This window comes from Sturnira hondurensis, unplaced genomic scaffold (genome assembly GCF_014824575.4).
Source record: "Sturnira hondurensis isolate 20B ecotype Veracruz unplaced genomic scaffold, ASM1482457v3 Scaffold0016284, whole genome shotgun sequence".
Lineage (NCBI taxonomy): Eukaryota > Metazoa > Chordata > Mammalia > Chiroptera > Phyllostomidae > Sturnira > Sturnira hondurensis.
Window position 1 is genome coordinate 4,558,773 of NW_028088915.1, and position 18,532 is coordinate 4,577,304.

Sequence of the window (18,532 nt, forward strand, 5' to 3'; positions counted from 1 at the left end):
CTACATGGTATATTTTTTCTATTATGTTGTCTTTTTAAATGTTTTAGAGAAGTCATCCAAATATTTGTACATATATTTGTCGAGTAATCTATGGATGAGCTAATGCAACTATTTCAAAAGTGAGGCAAGACATTAAAAATTGATTAGAGGTAAAATTTACTAAAAATATTTAAACAATATTTTAGATCTACAAGCTTGTTCTGTTTTTCTAGGTGAAACCCTCTCTAGGACTGCTTTTCTATGGTCTTATATTTAAATGAAAAAAAAAAGGGACAAAACCATTGAAACCAGGAACGCATATAAGCTTCTAAAGAAGAAATTGAATCATTGCTATCATACATATTTTTCAAATCTTTCACATCTTCAGGAACTATCTTGGAGTGTCAAATCAATATACAGAATGGTAAAATGATATTTCTCTGAAGAAGCAGTAAGCTCAAATATACTATCACTGTATTACCTAAAAAAATGGAACTAGAGCAGAGTTTGGGATTTTTCTATGTGTGCCCCCATCCCACCTTCTCCCACCCTAAGAATGTCAAGAATTTGAACTCCCTGTTCTTAAGGTGAAAGGGCATTAATTAACTCAGATCTGTTCATGAAGAGGCAAAGTGGCAAATCCTGAAACACTGGAATCATACCTTAAAACCTCCCAAGTTTGCTGGGCTGGTGTAGCTCAGTGGATTGAGCACAGGCCTGTGAACCAAAGGGTCACCGGATCAATTCCCAGTCAGGGCACTTGCCTGGGTTGTGCGCTGGGTCCCCCAGTGGGGGGTATGTGAGAGGCAATCACACATTGATGTTTCTCTCCCTCTTTCTCCCTCCCTTCCCCTCTCTGGGGGCGGGGGGGGGGGGCGGTGGGGAATCCCTCCCAAGTATGTGGTGATTTGCTTTGGTGCCTTAAAAGTAACTGAAAACATCAGAACTGTAAATCATTAATTAGGACCCAGTAAGACCTCCATTTGCATCTCAGTGATTCTCGACTCCTTTATTTCAACATTTAGCTTTAGGTTTAAAATATTTGCTAAGAAAGCAGAAAGGTGATTAACAGATTTTTAAATGTGTGCCATAGTTACACATTCGGTCAACAGAGGAAAAGGAAACTATACAGCATAAGTTACAAAACGATTATTCTGTGTTTCGCGAACGTCCCAATAATTCCAGTAAACTCTTCATGATGGCATTATTCGACAGCAGGAAAGCAAGACCAGAAATGAACTCAAGAGCCAGCCCAGCCCCTTGATGCCTTGCAGAGAACCTCGAGGACCCCTCAGCCGCAGTCCGCCTGGGAATCTCAGAGGGGACGTCTTCCCATTTCTCCTACGAGCTCGTTGACTCGAGGCGCACAGGGAAGAGGAGGCTGCAGCTCACTAAGGGACCACAGAAGTTACTCCCACCCCAGAATAAACTCCCCTGGGCTTCACGCAGGGCTCCAAAGAGGCCCAGTTTCCCGAAGGAATCAGTGTGGACGATCTGGAGTTTGCGTGTTCGGGTGTTGTTTCTTGTCAAACTCCTTTTTCTTAAATTAGCTAGAGCTACCGGGTTCTAGAAGAGCATGGCCACCACTTTGATACGATGTTACTGGTTGTTTTATTTTTTTTTTATATTTTCACTTTATTATTACTTGATATTATTATTCCAACAGATTAAAGGCAGTGATCACTAACACAGAACACAACAGAGCTAACAATCAGCCAGGCTGCTCCCAGGACCAGGTCTGTCCGGCCTAAGGCGCTGACATGCAGGTGGTAGCTCATACACTGCTACCCTCATAGCACAGACTGCGGGAAGAGTGGAACGACAGATGCTGCTGTACCCTTAGAAGCTAGTTAATAAATATCATCAGAAAGCAAAAGGGGAAAGAAGCCCTCCAGAGCACAATCACCTTAGGTCAACTGAATGTCATCTAGTTTATTCAACCAAAAATGAAGAGAGAAGGAAAACATGAAACAAACAAAAAAAAAAAGCGGAGCTTAACACTAGCAGTAAATAAATTTGTACAACGATTCAGTCTGTATAATATGATGAAATAAATCTACATCTTTTCTTATTTTGGTGCTTTGAATTATACATACAAACAACAATTACAGGGACTTGATCACGCAGCATGTAGGCCGGGAAAAGGCTATCTGAAACCCCCGATGGCAAAATGGGAGTGTTAACACCGATTGCCCGAACTCGTAGAATTTCCTAAGCAGAGGCCCACAGCTTTGAACAAATGATTCGCTTACAACTTTTTTTTTGTTCTTTTTTCTTTTTTTCTCTTTTTTTAATGCATCAAACACCTGTGGCCAGTGAAAGGCAGTTTGTCCATTTGGACATCAGACCTAGTTTCTTCTTCATTTCCATCCTTGATTTTCCCCCCATCTTCCTTAAAATTCTTGGCATCCTTTATGCCTTCCTTACAGCTACCCAGATGCAATCAAGTCTTCTTCAAATGTACAGTATTTCTTACAATATAAGTTATATGCAATGTTCGGCAATTTTTTTTTCACAGCACTAGAGAGACCCTGTTAAATAGGGAAAGTGAGTCTGAATGGCTTATTCACAAATGGGGTCCAGATTCGGGGATGGGGATGCAGACACCACAGTGAGTTCCTCAGCAAAAGTAGCCAACATCATTTTGCCTTCTGCCCTCAAAAAACCAGATATCCATCAGTTCTCGATTTCATGATATGCTCCTGCAAAAACGCACGTAGAAGGGGCCGGAGGGACTCTCGCCTGGAGACCTTCACACATCGAGCAGAGACTCTAACCCATGGCGGTGACCATACTAGAAGGGTGGTGAGGTCCAAAGGAGAGGCTGGACGGCGGGTGCATCGGCGTCGGAGTGGTCAGCATGTGGCTGGAGTGGCTGAAGGGGGAAATGTGGCTGAGGGACGACATGTGTCTGGAGAGGGCGGCAGGGTTGAAGGAGCTGCTCTTGGGGAAGTCCTCCAGCGTGTCGTGTACCTTTTTGCACTTTTTGGATTTGCTAGACATTTTTCGGTTTCTGGTCTGGATGCCTTCCTTCTTCATAGTCAGGGGTCTGTTAATCTAAACAAAGATCAATTTTTTTTTTAACTTTTTTGCTGGCTCTGAAATGGTGCAGGCTTCCACACCCCAATATGGCTTCCTCCAACTGCCCCAGCTAGGGAGCTGCTTTTGGGGGGGCCCTTCCTCCCACCCCTTCCTACCTCCTCCCCAGGAACCCATAGTCCCGCAAGCCAGGTCTGCGGCAGAGTTCTGACTGTCAGCCTCTATCAGTTCCAGAAACTGAGAGACCATAGGAAAGGTGTTCCAAGCAGAAGTTATTAATTATGTTCATCCAAATCAGTCATTCAGGGGGAAATCTGCCTCAGGGAACGCTGTGTTCCCAAAGACCATACCCTAGAGACCCACCCAATACGATCCTACTTCCCTAAAGTCCACTAACTTGTCTTCCTCCACTAGAATCTCCTTAGAGTATGCCCCGAGAATGGAGGTAATTGAGGAATCTTCCAGGGGAAATAACATTTTGTCTACTCGTCTGAAGTCTGTGTCAGGACTGGAAAAGCACTGCCAAAGTAATCTATCTCAAGTGTTTAAGTCCCTACCTGCCTTCAGAAGCCAGGACTGCACCCCGATTCAAAGTAAACTGTGGTTGCCTCTGTTCTACCTGGCCTTTTCACAATGAGAGGTGCCATCCAGTCTTCCTCAGGAATTTGTATGTTCTGGGGTCATATTTTAGTACAACTTGTGTTTCCAAAAGGTCACCTCTTGCCCATGTCACAACAACTGCAATGATTGATAATTCCAGTCTCTACCTAGTCCGACTAAGTGCTTAAAACTAGACGCACAGCTAAACCACCCACCAACAAGTATTTAATAACCACTTAGGGGTCAAAGTACTGTGCTAGCATGAAAGTAAACTCACCCTAAAAATCAAAGACCAGGAGTGAACTAAAGAGACAGAGGCAAACGCCTACTTGAAAACCCCAAGTCTTCAGCCTCTGAGACAGCACAGCACTGGTCTCTTCTTCCTAAGACTCATTTGTTGTGTTTTCAAAATACATTTGCTTCGGAGGGTGAGGCGAATCCAAAGAGGGGACAGGACAAAGTCGCAGAGACCAATCTCTACCAGGAGTCAGAATCCGACTGACAGCAACAGCAGTCCTCCGTCCCACTAACAAACCACGTATCTGGCCATGCATCCAGAGAAATATACCAAAGCAACTCCCAGAGCAAATGTCAGGGTCTAGGTCATTCCTGACTCCCTGGGGAAAAAAACGTCCTCTTCCTCCATGGCCCTCAAGGGTGGAAAAAAAGAAGAAGGTTCTCATGATTCCAGGGTCTACCTGTCTGCTCCAAAAGCGAGCCAATGGCAGTTAAGGAGGAAAGAACTCCAGCAGCAAGGAGGGACAGGCTCCCGGCTGTACTTCTGGGAGCGACACACACACAGCCTCCTGGAGCTGAGCTGGGAGAGGTCCCCGAGGAATGAGACAGAACTTGCCCTGAGCTTCGCCCACCTTGTGCCAGGAAAGCAACGTGAGTGATAGCAGGAGAGCTAAAAGGTCATTGCCAAAAACACATCTCTGGGTTCTTTCTTCAAAGTTATAATCAAGGTGAAGGTGATGCCTACATAGGTGATAGGAATCTCCTGTCACATCACATCTTCCCCCAGATAATGTCTAGACACACAGCTCTTTACCGGGGTATCTAGATACACACAGGCAGGTATCTAAATATAATATCTAGTTACACAGATAGCCACCCAGACCCAGATAACTAGTCCCAACACCACGGAGATACACTGATACTGAGATAGGTAGTTATCTAAACACCCAGATAAGCAGAGAGCAGCTAACTTATGGCATACATACACAGGTGTCTTGATGGGCACAGCCAAACAACACAAAGAGAACGCTAACAGATTATTATCTCTTATTGTTAAATATACATAAACAGCCCTTTTTAGTGAATTCTTACTAAACCAGAGAAGACAGAAAAACCACTCTTGCTGATGAGCAAGTTTCTCTCCCACTGGAGCCCAGCCACGAAGTCAGAGCTAATGAAGAACAGGGGAGAATGAGCAGGGAGGAGGGTTCCCGGGCTTTTCTGCAATTTGGTGAGAACTTCCTATTCTTCAGAAATATTTTTCTTAGACTGGACACAGCTGAGATCCTACCTCATGGTGGCTAAGGAATCAAAGAAATGTACGGCTGCCTGATTTACCAGAATTCCCATACTTTTATGGAAATGGGGAAGAATAGAGGACCACACACAATGCACTGCACTGAACTGAACTTGGGCTCATTCTAAACCGAGAAAGCATGTACTTCCCGCTGGCCCCCGTCAGCCCTGGTGCTTCACAGGAGAGCTGCCGCTCCGAAATCGGACCTGCCGCTCCCACTTCACCAGCACGTTCCCTGTGCGACAGCTTGCTTCTCTAAGTCCTAATTCTTGAAGTACACTGGAAATAAAAATAATTTCTCCCCTGTCTACCTCACGGGACTACTTGAGGTCTCATTATGCTCAGGTAACATGAAAGTTCTTTGAAAACCATAAATCACAACCCTAAAATAATTTTATAGGTTGTGCCGATGACTAGGTAGCTCATGAACTCTAATGCCCCAGACCTTCCAGATTTCAGTCACAAATCTGCTTATCTCCACTGCGATGAGCAAGTAAATTCCCCCAAGTAAAAACAGGACTTGAGCTTCAATGCTGATAAATGCAGACAGACCACAGTCCGTGGATCTGAGAGAGAAGAACCAACTGGAGGAAGGATTCTAGCTCCATCAGTGCCAGCCCTGCTTGGGCACTGTGTCAAGACAGGGGCCATGGAAGGCAAGGAGGTGAGTTCTGAAAGTTCCCCAGGGATCTCATCGACTCATTCCCAAAAGGTAAAAAAGGACAAGGGTGCTGGGGTCACCCTAAGAAGTTCCCCTGTGACTCAAAAACTTTAACCAGAAATGCTTCCTCCCCAGTTCCCAGGTATTCCTGGGTAAGAAGGGGCAACTGCCAGGATGGCCGCGAGCAAAAAGTTCTCTGCCTGTTCCCCGTTCAACCCTAGACTTTGCCAACGTTAGGCTGGCCAAGGGATTTGACGAAAATCCGGCAGAGCCAAAGAAGAGCATGAGAACAAGAGGGAAATGAAAATGTTGTCTCTGGGACCCAGGCAGACTGCAGGCCTCGTGAGGTCAAGGCCTGTCAACCAGAGTTGTCTGGGAAAAACATTTTTAAGGTGACGACACTGCAACATGGGAGGTCCCCAAATTAAAAGGTTAGAAATGACACCTAAACCCAGGTGTTGGACAGGCAATTATCATGCTGCTAATATGATACATAGAAGAAGTAAAGACAGAGTTTCTGTTCCCTAGTAACCTCTGAGACATTTTCTTTCACGGCTTCTACACAGACAACCCAGTCAAAATTCACGGCACAGGGTAAGCCAAGACTTTTGCCCCTCAGTAGGAGAATCTCATCCTTTATGCTTCAGGAATTTATGTGCCATGCATTCCAATTCTAGTTACTTTTCTCTTTCGCCCTCTTCCTCTTTTGTGCCATAAGCATAAACCACAAGGAAAACATACAAATATAAATGGTGGCCTTCTTTGTCATTTTCCAAGGGAAAGATTTTTTCCACTTTAAAACCCAGACCAGTCCCACCACCCATGCTGCATCTTGAACAGTGTTCTCCCGTGTTCTCCACGCCTACTGGGAGGGCTGAGTTGTCCTACCATTAAACCGTCCACTCTCAGCAAGGCCACACTGCACAAAGCAGTTCCCTGCCCTGGGTCCTGGCACGCTGATTATTATCTGGCCTGTTGTTTGGCGCAAAGAATGGCGATGCAGGTCAAGAAGGGGGACCTGGGAAGGGTGAGACTGTGTACCGGGCCTTGTCAGCGAGGGAGAGGGCTGTGGCTGGTCCCCATGACACTTACATTGTGCAGCTTGTAGTAGAGCCCGCAGGCGTTGCAGACAGGGTCCCCATTGGCATTCCTTCTCCAGAGAGTGGTAGTGGTCGTTTGACAGTTTGCACAGGACGTTCCTGCCCTTCTTGCTGCCGACTGGGGAGAGGGGAGGGGAGAAAATCAAAACATATGTAAAATGTGTTTTCAGAACTACTGAGACAGACTTGAAAAATTATCATTGAAATCAAAACTAGCAAGTGGCCCGCGTGAGAGTAAGGAAGATCCCCAAAAACGGCCTCGAGAAGAAAAAATGTAGCCAATCCATCGGCAGATGAGTGTGTCGGCCTGCAGCCAAGTGGTCAGAATTTAGCCCACTGTGCTCCTGTGCAGAATTTGGGAGGACCAGACGGCCAACACCACCCTCTGAGTTAATTTTCCCCCTATCCCCATCCCACAAAGTCCACCAAAGAGTTAGTTTTTATGGGTGCCATTTTGAATTAAGCAGGCTAGTTTGGGCGCCAGGCTCGCAGTAGCCTCACTCGCCAGGCCCACAAGAGCTTTTCAAGGGCAACTGCTCTCCTCTCACTTCTCAGCGAGGCTCCTGGACACCAGAGCTACTAACAGCAAAGTAGGAGCGATCCTCAAAGCACCAAAAGCACTTTACAGACCCCAAACAAAGAAGTGCTGGCTTAGAAAGGGAACAAGCAGAGTGCTGACAGAGGGCAAGAGCCTGCGCACAGGTGAGCTCTGCACTCATGGGGTGTGTGATTTAGGAAGCCACAGGCGGGGACATCTGAAGTGAGCAAGACCTCAGCGAGTCTGCCGCAGTCCAGTGCACAGCCCACGCTTTCAGGCTCGGTCGCCTTTAGACTTTGTCACTCACAGTGACAGCCATCCTCAGTCTCTTTAGGTGGCTTTTAGTTAATGAGCCAAACTATAAAGAAGAAGGAATTTAGGTCATCGACAGGAACACGGCCCCTCCCCCTGCTCTCATCTCATTCCACCTTCTGGAAATTAGGTATTTTCTATTTGCTGTTCACAGAGCACAATAGTGCCAGGTCAAATGTCAGCCTCAACCTGAATTTTAATTATTTGATTGTGTCACTGCCTTAATTTCTTTTGAAAGGGAAATTTGTCTTTCACTTTTCTGACACACATGTATATGGGGATTATTCTCTATATCTACCCTGTGAAAAAAATAATAAACTCAAAAACTTTTGGGAAAAAATAGGTCACTTCTAGCACCCACCTCTCTTACCTCCTCAGCCCTGCCCCCGACAACATAAAAAGAATACTTTAACTACAAAATTACTCCTGCACCTGAAGTCAGAAAAATTACCAAAGGCAAGAGGAAGAAAAAGAATTCAGCTAGCTTGATCAGAAAAACTTCTGGCATGGTTATAAATGCATGGGACAAATAGGACAGGAATTTCCATCAATATTTTATCAAGCGAAACGTTGGGCCAGAGATCTGAAGCTGCCAACTATGGAAGATTCAGGGGCAATTCTGAATTATCCAGACTGATTCCTTTCCTTTCAAAGCCACTAAATTGTTCCACAGATACACTCTTCTGTCCTACAGACTTAAATAGTAGAGCCCCCCTTTTTTGTAGTAGTAGTAATTCTTTATTTTCTGCATTCTAAGGACCTGGGAGTTTAAAACAGCCCTTATCTACCATAATCAAAAGGATTCTACTTCTTGTCTGTCCGTTTTGGAAATAATTCAATACAGCACAAGAGCGCTGCCTCCAACCCCACCCGCCTAAATTACGAAATGTGATAATTTAAGACTTAAATAACTGTTTCTTCTGTACTCTTGGGAAGAAAATAATACATTAAATCAGTGCTTAATGATTTTGACAATTATGTTATTATGTGATTATTGCTATCTTCCTGTACTTTTTTTCCTTTAAAAGAAATACCCGGATATAGTAGACTAATATCTACTCAGGCACCGGATTTCCCAGCCCAACAATTTGGAGTGTGTCACACAGGCTCATGAGGCCAACCGGTAAAACTAAAGCTCCAAATGATGAGGTCCACAGTGCGTCCTTTGCAGTATAGTGACAAGTTTCATAAATAGGAGCAGACTCAGAATACATCTCCAGCCTACAGACTTTATGCGAATTTACACGGAACCTCTCAAAGGCATACTGTTTGGTTCACCAGCAGGATACAAAACACATTAATAAAACAAGCTACTCAGCTGGTTGTTAAACCTATGAAAACCCCGGACTGAGGAAGGAATTCTATGGCCCTCGCCTGCAGCCTTTTCTCCTACTTCCTGCATGAGTTTACTCAGTGTTAGATAGGCATCAGACAGGGCAGCTAAGCTACAGGTTAGGCTGGGCGGTCATCAGTGAACCCGCAAATGTGCAGCAAGGAAAATAACAAACTACAGAGACAAAGCTGGGATGGACGGACAGAAAATATAGGAAAAGAGAAAAAGGTTCTAGGTACTCAGAAGTCAAATGCATTAAACGGCTTAAAAAAAATCCTGAATGTGCTCTGAGCGTCTCTCAGGACGGAGCATATGAATTCTAAGGAACTAAAAATATAAAACCACCCAGAAAAAATGAGTAAGACAGAAAAGACAGCTGAAAATGTGACAGCCAATGAACTCTAGAATTCAAAGTAATTGTTACTCAGAATCTAGAGGTTGTTTACGAAAGGTGAATGGAGACAAAATTATATAAAATGCAAGCAGAGTCTCCTATGCGATCTGCCCAGACAGAAGAAACCCCAAGAAAATGTCAAACACACTCCTGCTCATCAATCAGCCCGTGCTGTGAGACTTCACTTCCTCTTTTCCCTTCTTTACTTTTACCTTAAAAAAAAAAACCCTAAATAATAGTACCATAACTTAGTTTTAACAAAATGGTTTTTGTTGTTAGGTTTTTCTTTTTTTCTCTTTTCCTTTTTTTTTTTTACGAAGGCCAGGTTTTGAGTGATTCAGAACATTCTTTTGCGGTGTGATCATATTCATTCTGTGCTAACACCTCCAGCCATATTTTTTTCAAACATGTCTTGCTCTGATCCGTTCAAACATCTTGACGTTTAGGTTAGGGAAGCTGAGTGGTTGTTTATGAGTTATCTCCAGTGCTCAGATATCCGGCAGCTTTTTCCTAGGAAGTTAGCTTTGCACATAGAGAAAGGAAAAAAAAAAAAACCAAAGTACATGGGGACTGGGAGATCGAGAGAGTTGGAGAAAGGGGCAAAGATCAGAAAGAATAAAGCCCAGAGACTAAGGATTGCCAAAAATTAGTCACATGGGCACTTCCATCCCTAGAAAGTGTTTCCTTCTTCTGAAGAGGTTGTGAAAGGTCTTGAATTGCACTAAAATCTGATGGGGAAAACACATAATTCTTTAAAAAGAACAGAAAGATTTGGATTCTCCCCCCCTTAGAATTTGATGGATACTTCCTCACCAATCACTCTGCATGGGGAAGACCCCCTCCTCCCCTCCCTGCGTGGTGTCATCACCACATAAAGCATTTTGATCTCTTGACTGCGGTCAGAGTTATATCTGCCAAGCCTGCCTTTATTTGTCTGTTATATGCACTCGTTATTCAAGCTGGCCTGAGGTTCCGAAGTTGACAAATGAACTTCTGCTGGTTTTCCTAGTAAATACTTGGCAGTACCAGGTTTTCTCAAGTATTTTTAAGGGTCAAGAAGTTTAAGAAAGTAAAAAGAGGGAGGAAAAAACTAGCCCCTAGCAACAGTCGTTCAAAGGGTTTCTAAGACCAAGTGCTGGGTGACATGAACAGGCAAGCCACGAATCACGCAGTTTTTCCCACAGGAGTTACCTGTGCAAAGTCCTTACTTGTGAAAGACTCCACCAAGTTCAGTGTCTGCATCCTGGGAAACCCTGTTGACTGACAACATCAATCTGAAGTCACTGGCGCATGAGATTCACGCAGCACGGAGGCTGCAATCATGTCCCGGAAGCCCAGTCTGACCACTCAGGACCAAGTTCTAAGGGGGTGCCCAGGACATTCCATCCTCATACTAAGTTTCTCTGTCTGTCAGACAGTGATGATCGAGGCATCTCAGATCCGTGGTCCTGGGCCTGTCAAAGTACTTCTTCTATCAGCGAATAATTTCGGGTTTGTAACCAAGAAGACAGCACTCTTAAAACTTTGGTAAGTGACTTAGGAAACATGGCGAGGAAATAAAGAAAGAGAAAGCATTTCTGCATGTCTACTTTGAAAACAGAAAAGGGGGGGGAAATACTATCCCCAGCAAGCTGACATGATCTTGAGCTGTCCTGCTAATTTCCTGCAGAAAGCTCTCCTTCCTGGAGAGAGGAAATGAAAAACACCAAATAGCTGGTGCGGGGTCAGTACTTCCCAAAGACAACTCACCAGCCTTCGCTTGGGTTTAATAAGCGGTCGGTTCTGCCCATTCATCTTGTGGTAGAGCCCACAGGCATTGCACAGGTAGTGCCCGGTGCCGTCTCGTCGCCACAGTGGGGTAGAGGTCGCCCCGCAGTTCACACACTCCCTGCCTTCTGGAAACAAGATCACACATAAGCCACTTATGGAAGGAATAAACCACAGAAAAGATGACAGTGCACGAAATTAGGGGATGACAGTCAAACGGAGAACTTTTTTCTCTCTTCTCCCTCTTTTGGGGAACTTTCCCACCCCCACCTTCTCTGAAGGTGGCTGCTAAGCCAAAAACAGTTATTGGACGGCCAGCCACGGCCTAACCCACACACATAGTAGTGGCCACGAATAAACCGCAGCAGACCCTTGCTCTGGGCCGACCCAATGCCAAGGACCAAGGCAAACTTCAACTTGTAATAGTTCCTTGTGAAAATCCTGAGCCCCAGACATGCAAAGGCAAACATTCCATTCATTTCCCTCAAAGGAAAACAAAGGTGACCCATTCCCATCACTAGGTCTGTCTATACAGATTGATTAAATAATAAAGATTAGGATGGGAAGAAGGGAAGATGAATCAATGGCAAGATAGATAAACAGATAGTAAACAGATGAATAGATCGATCAATTGGCTGATTGATTTCAGTGGTGAGGGCTTTATATTTTATTTCCAATAAAACTGTAAATGTTTCTGGCTGGCAAGTAATAGATGAAGACCCAGCAGGGTCAACTCATTTCCCTATCTTCTCTCCTCTAGAAAAGGCTGAGGTTTCCCATTCCATTGCGACAGGGACCGACCGAAGTGCCTTCTTTAGGCAAGAAACCTGGAGATCTGGAGGTGCGGGGGAGGGAAGGGACAGAGAGTGGGTTGAGAGGGGCAGAGTGAAGGGCATGAGATCAGAACAGGCCAGTTAGGGAAGGGGGTGGGGAGAGCTCTTGGGCGGCTCATTAACCAAAGCCTGCCTGCATTTGCTCTTTCTCCAAAAAAACAAACAAAAACAAACACAAACCGGCCAGGCGAGGTTAGGGCAGTGTTCACTCCAGGGGCAGGAGAGTGAGCCAGACCCACCTCCAGAGGGAAGGCTCCAGAAGGGGATCCCTCAAAATACCATCTTAGGACACAGGGCCAGTTTGCTTACTGATTGCCTTTCCACTTCTGCAGGAGGACGGTTTCTGGGTGAGCCTGTCCCTCTGTTGGGGGCTGCTCTCCCCACCTGGCTGCCCTGAGGTGGGACCCTCAAAGGAGCATCCCCTCCACAAGGGGAGCCAGGTCCCAATCCTGAAGGAGCCAGTGGCCCCACCAGCTGGACTTCCCAGAGGAAGCCAGAGGAAGAACATGGTTTTCCTCTCTTTGGGGTACTGAGAGGGAGGTTTTGTGGGGTGGTAGGAGAGAGAAAGATGAACCCCTAAAGGTTATTTTAAGAGATCAACTAGCTAGTTCACAACTACCAGGAAGACAGGCTGGGCTGGGCTGGGCGAGGAAAACCCAACAGGGCACCGAGGAAACTTGACTCCTCACAGCGGGAGCAGGGCTGGTCTGGGAGCCAGGGTCTGTTCTGTCTTTGGGGACCCCCAGACCAAATTGGAGGGAATCAGGTAATGGAGAGATTATACCTGTGACTTATGCTTTTCTCCAGGGGCAAATCTGGAGAAGGAAAAGAACTTTTAGATTAGAAAAGAAAGAAGGTTTTGCCTCCTTTCACTTTGGAATCCATGATGGTGCTAAATTGTTTTTGTTCACTTTGTTTAAAAAGGCAAATAAGAAATTAAGAGAGATGTTATTATTACTTCTTTTGCTCTGAATTCAAAAGGTTCTTAACCCACGGTCTACACAGACCCTCCAAGAACCCCCATGACTATCCACAAAACCGTGGTCCTGATGTGCCAAAGGCACTCTCTAGGGACCCAGCCTCTTCCATTGGTCCTCCAAAAAGGGTTTGGGCTGAACTGTATCCAGACACCTTGCACTGGGGTCCAAGTCCGTGGGCTGTGGCCAGCGGATGTGGGGAAGGCATGGAGGAAGGAGGAAGGGGCACGTAGGCGTCGGTGAGGAGGTGCCAGCGGCTGCCAGAGCCAGGAGGCGGGCAAGCCCCATTCGGTGACAGGGATGCCGCCCTGGCCTGGCTGGGCGGCCCATTCCCCAACCTACCAAGACACGGGCCTCTCAGGTTCCCAGACATTTTGTCCCTTTCCTACTTGGGCACTTGGCAAAGCTGCTGTGAGGTTTCTCTGGTTCCCTCCTCACCCCAGCAGCGGTGGCTCAGGGCTGGATGCCCTGCTCATAAGCACCTTGGGCTGGGGGTGGGGGGGATCTCCCAGGGCGTGAGATTAGTCTGATTTCCTCTCCTTTGTCAAGCAGTGGAGAGGATGACAGCTTCCTTTTCAGAGGGACCTTAAGAACGAGCAACGGCTGCCTCCCCAGCAAGGCTCTGCTCAGTAGAGCAATTTTCTGTCTTGATTCACTCGGCAAGTTTGCGATTACCTTGTGTGGGTTTTACTTTTTTTTTTTTCTTCTTTTCTCCTTGTTGCCTCTAGTCTGTGACTTCAGCAAACAACCAGTTTTCCTAATGGAGGCCCTGACTGCCTCCTGCTTTCTTTCCTGCTCCTAGCTGGCTGCCTGGTGTGAGCAGCTCACACAGACACCTCTCTCTTAGGTGACAAGAACCACAAAGCTGCGCGGCCTCTTGACATTCAACAGCCATTTTCAAACACCCCTTCACTTCCTACTGAAATCCTGAAACGGGGCTGACTGGTAGGGGCAGGGAGCAGTGGCTGGTGGCTCTGCTCCCAGCAGAGGAGGGTACAGTGAGATGCCCACAGGAGGGGAGCTCGGAAGTGGCCATTTGCAAAAAGGCTTTGTCTTTTGTTTGCAAAGACATACCCCAGGCACCAGCCCTGGTTAGAAAAGCAATAGGTGCCCTAACCACAGCTCAACCGTTTCTCCAGAATGCGACAACCCTCTCTTCTCTAGTCTCCTCCTTTGGCAAATGCAAAGAAGAGGTTTAAAAAAAAAAAATCAACCACTAAAACCAAGAGAATCCCCTCCTCAAGAATTCCCACCACTTCCACCCTCCTGACACAGAAGAGGGTCTAGAAACTTCCTCTCCCTGCTCCCACACTCCCAAAAGTACCAGCGCCCTCGCTGCCCAGGTGTGCTGGCCTTGGGTTTTTTCAACTGTGAGAAAAGAATAAGAGAAGGAAGTAAAAAGCCAAATTTAAATCATCTCCTTTCTTCCCCCACCAAAAAAGTAAAATAAAATAGGTATATGGGTACCCTGATTCTGGTTCGGAGAAACCGCAGCGCGCCCCCCACCCCCTCCCCAATGTTCTTGTTCACAGTCTCAAGGAAAGAGAGAAAGGAAAAGGCTGAGCAGAGGGCCGAAGGTGCGTGTGCTGGGGGAGGCGGAGATCAAACCTGGAAATGAGGGCAGAGAAACCAGAGGCTTTGGAAAAGGTACTCTGTCCCTGCTCCCACACACAACCACCACACCAGCCTCAAATACCACAATCTTCCCCCAAAACTTTTAGCCCTACCAGAAAAGAGAACTTGAAAACAAAATCCCATCACTACCTCAAAATGCACGGGTCTGCTTTCTTTGCAATCAGCCCTCAAGCCTTGATCTAATCCCGGGTTTTCTGCTGCACGATGCACCCCATTTCCGTGCAGCCCTCCACTCCACGCCACTCCCCCAGCCCCGGACCAGGCAGCCCGGCCACTCTCCGGGGCGCTCTCCCTCTTGCTTTCTCTCTGACTCCACCAGTAGCCTACCTCCCTCTCCCTCTGCCGACTTTCATGTACTGAACATGCAGGTTTGAGTTCTTCTGTCAGCCTAACCGCATCCGGACTCTATTAAAGTTCCTGGCGCGGGATAAACAATGCAACTGTCGCGTGCAGCAGTCTGAAAATAATTGGATTAGCTAAAACATATCAACTAAATAGAGACAGTCCTGCCCAGGCAGTCAGAGTGAATGTCACCCTGGAAAAAAACCCTGAAAACCGATCCCATGGTCACTGGGTGCCCAGAGCCCTCCCTCACAGGTTTTCTAGACGGGGGTTCTGCCAGCTCTGTTTCTAGACTGCCCGTTGCGCCCACAGACGACAAGTGGTCTCCCCTTACTTCTCTGTGTACGGAAACTCCACAGAGGGAGGACCGAGGTAAGACGGTTGGAAAGGACCAGGGCAGAGTTGCCCACCCTGAAATGGACACGCCCACCCAAGGAGACACACAGTCCCCACCAAATCACCTCCAAAAACATCACTAAATCTCATCTCAAGAGAATCCCAAACTTTCTGATTCAACCGCTTCAGTTAGAAACAAAATTGGTCGTGGGTTATCTCAGTTTTAAAGAAAAAGTACTTTGTGTGGGTTGGTAGGAGGTGTTAAAGCAAGTGTCTGCACCAAAAGAATCGATAAAAAAAAAAAAAAGCAGTGAGCTGTTAAGGCAGGGTGTGCTTTCTGGAGACAGGGTGAGCAGAGGAAGCACGCACAGCCCTGGAGATCTTTTGCAGTCCTTCCTACCTCCTCTGGCTTCCCATCAGTAGAAGACTATGTCCTGAGACACCTCCCTGCCCCTGCCTGGGCTGCGGGGAACTGGGCCTGTCTACTTTTGATTTATATGCAGCCATTTCCCTGGGGCAGAGCCTGCCTTGCTGTCCCAGAAGTTACTATGAGAGCCCCCTTTTCCATGCAAAGAATACGTGGGCTGCTTTTGCAGGGTCACGCCCACTGCAAAAATATATACACACACTTTATTTATACATGTCTGTACAAAGGGCTGTCCTCTGTTGACTGAATGACCCTGTTTGAGCTGGGCCAAGAGGAACAGTCAGAGGGACTCGGAGGCCAGGAAGGGTCAGAGGAGGAACCTGTGTTTGTTTAGGTTTCAGGAGGTTTCGTTTTAGCATTAAACACTAAAGAGTTATTCCCTGGCCTTCTATTTGGTCTTGGAAACTGAGTGAAGGTTACTGGCAGAACCCAGAAGTCCCCCAGCAGGCAGGGGAGGGTTTGTGTTTGGGTTTGTCTCTTTCCTTCCTCAGCTCATGGGGGTTTAATCAGACCCCACTGCCCCTCTGCTCTGAAGACTGAAGGAGGAGGGACACACCTCATTCTTCGCGCTGTTAGAATGGGAAGAAATCAAATCTCAGAGGGGGGCTGGAAATCACCCAGAAGGGCCAGACTGGGTGCTCCTTTCCCTGCCCTGGATTTGGGGAAAGCAGGAGGCAAAGGAGAAGAGACCTCAGGGGAGAGCGGGCTCCTACCTGTGCTGGATCTTGCCTTAGGCCTCGACTTGCACCCGAAGCCGGTGGGAGAGCCCCCCAGCAGGCTGCTGGGGGGGAAGAGTCCGGAGCTGTATTCTGGCACGTAGGGCGGGTAGGTGGTGATGGGGTGGTGCGCCGATGAGGCTGCCCCTCCCAGGGTGGTCATGCTGCCCCGTGAGTGCGACGACTCGAGCTTCATGCTGTCGGGCAGTGGCACCTGGTACTTGATACACTCCTTCTCATCCTGCCGGCCCGAGCCGGCTGAGCCAGGCGTGGACAGGGACGGGTCCGGGGAGACATCCTTTGGTGGGGTTGGCGGGAAGGTGAAGAGGTGCGGGCTGGAGTGGCCCGCCGACAAGGAGGAGGATGAGGCCGGGGGATAGACCGAGAGGGGCCCCGGGGAGCCGTGGTGGATGGACGTCTTGGAGAAGGGGCTGAGGTTCCAAGGCGAAGCGGTGTGGTGGCCGCCCAGGGCTTTGCCGCCATCCAGCCAGGGAAGGGATCCGTGCAGCAGCGGAGGGCGGCACACCTGGCTCCCTGCGAAAAAGGACAGCAGAGAGACAGGCTGGTGAGAGCAGCCCCAACACCCGCAGACCACTTGCGGATTCTCCCCTTAACCCCAGCTTCCCTGTCAGGAAAATCCCAAACACAGACTGGACCTGGGCGCAGGCCCATGGCTCCAACCCGGGCAGTGCCTTGAGTACCTTGGCCAGCACACACTTCACCCCTCTCTCCCACACAAACATCCCATCAAACCCCACAGAATGAAGGGCCTGAGTCTGACACCCGAGAGGTGCTGCAATGGAGTGAAGAAGGGCCCTTTGGCGTCTTGGCCTCTCCAGATACACTTTCTAAATCACATCCCCTGAGATCCCTCTCTAGAACCTGATTGATTTATTGTCTTCCTTCGATGGCCTGGGATCCCCCATCCTAGACACAATCCCAGCCAACCTGATAAGAGTCGGCTGTGAGTGATGAGGCCTGAAGGGCTGAGCCTGGTCACACAAGCACTCAACAAAATCCACTGGCCTGCAGAGAGGCCAGCAACAGTGCCCAGGTCTGGGTGCCCAGAGCAGGGAGGAAAGGGCTGGGAAGAGAGGGCAGGGGGGCTTCTTAGGGTTACTTCCACGGAACCTCACTTCAGTGCTTGCTCATAATCCGCAGGGCCTGAAATGGGATTTGCAGGGAAATCGTCAGCAGTCAGGCTGCTGGAGAAAGTTTCCAGGGCTGTACCCTGGGATGCCTTTCTCACCCTCCCAAATCCTATAGAAGAAAATAAATGAAGACCCAGATGTCCTCAAAGTTGTGACTCCATCGGTGTGATGTTTTCACTCAAGCTCCCGACACACAAAATTCCAATTCAGGTGTGTTTCACTCATACACAGTTTGAAGGTAGCCATAATCCAAACGAGTCCATACACTCTGAGAGGGGGGAATTTAAACTGCAAGTTCAAATCCACACACATTGATCTTTCAATCCAGTACCTGCATCAGCTTTTGACGTTCTATTTTAACCATTAAGAACAATACTGAAACTAAAATCTTAAGAGAGAGAGGAAGGGGAGGAGAGAGGAAGGGAAGGAGAATTCTGTGAACATGAAGGGTCAAGATTCAGATTATGCAGGAAGTAGTATAGTAAATAGTATCGAGTCTGCATTCACGCATTTCCACCTAACTGCTGATCTGCACAGAACAAGGGCAAAGAGCGCCCCATCCGCAGAAACAATTGTTTAAACCTGGTGCTGACAACGGGGCGGAGGACGCCTGCCGCCGGAGGGGCTCTGTCATCCGAGCCAACCTCCGCTCTGAGTAGGAGACGAAGGCAGACCTCTACTCCGTCCGGAGGGACTAAGAGAGCCTCACATTTTCTCTGCGTGAAACTTTGCTACTGTATCTCCTTTTAAAATGTCCATGTCCCCTAGTAGCGTTGGTTTACCCCTTAATTGCACAAGGCTCGGTTTCTTTTTAACATGTCAAAACTCCCAAACTTCTCAAGGGGAAAGGGAAAGAAA

The 18,532-nt window shown here is 47.6% G+C and overlaps 1 protein-coding gene across 6 annotated transcripts in view; it reads right to left on the reverse strand.

Annotated features, from left to right (window-relative positions):
* Positions 1-969: 969 nt before the first annotated feature.
* The window catches only part of GATA3 (GATA binding protein 3), a 28,886-nt gene continuing 11,323 nt past the window's right edge, over positions 970-18,532 (reverse strand). For 5 of the 6 annotated variants that reach the window (XM_037065956.1, XM_037065959.1, XM_037065958.1 and 2 more), the window contains exons 3-6: positions 16,521-17,057; positions 11,240-11,385; positions 6,906-7,031; positions 970-3,036 (exon numbers count right to left, since the gene is read on the reverse strand). In XM_037065956.1, coding sequence (XP_036921851.1) covers positions 2,752-3,036; positions 6,906-7,031; positions 11,240-11,385; positions 16,521-17,057 — 1,094 coding nt within the window. In that variant the 3' untranslated portion in view covers positions 970-2,751. The remainder of the gene's footprint in view (positions 3,037-6,905; positions 7,032-11,239; positions 11,386-16,520; positions 17,058-18,532) is intronic. The other variant, XM_037065960.1, reaches the window with a different exon arrangement.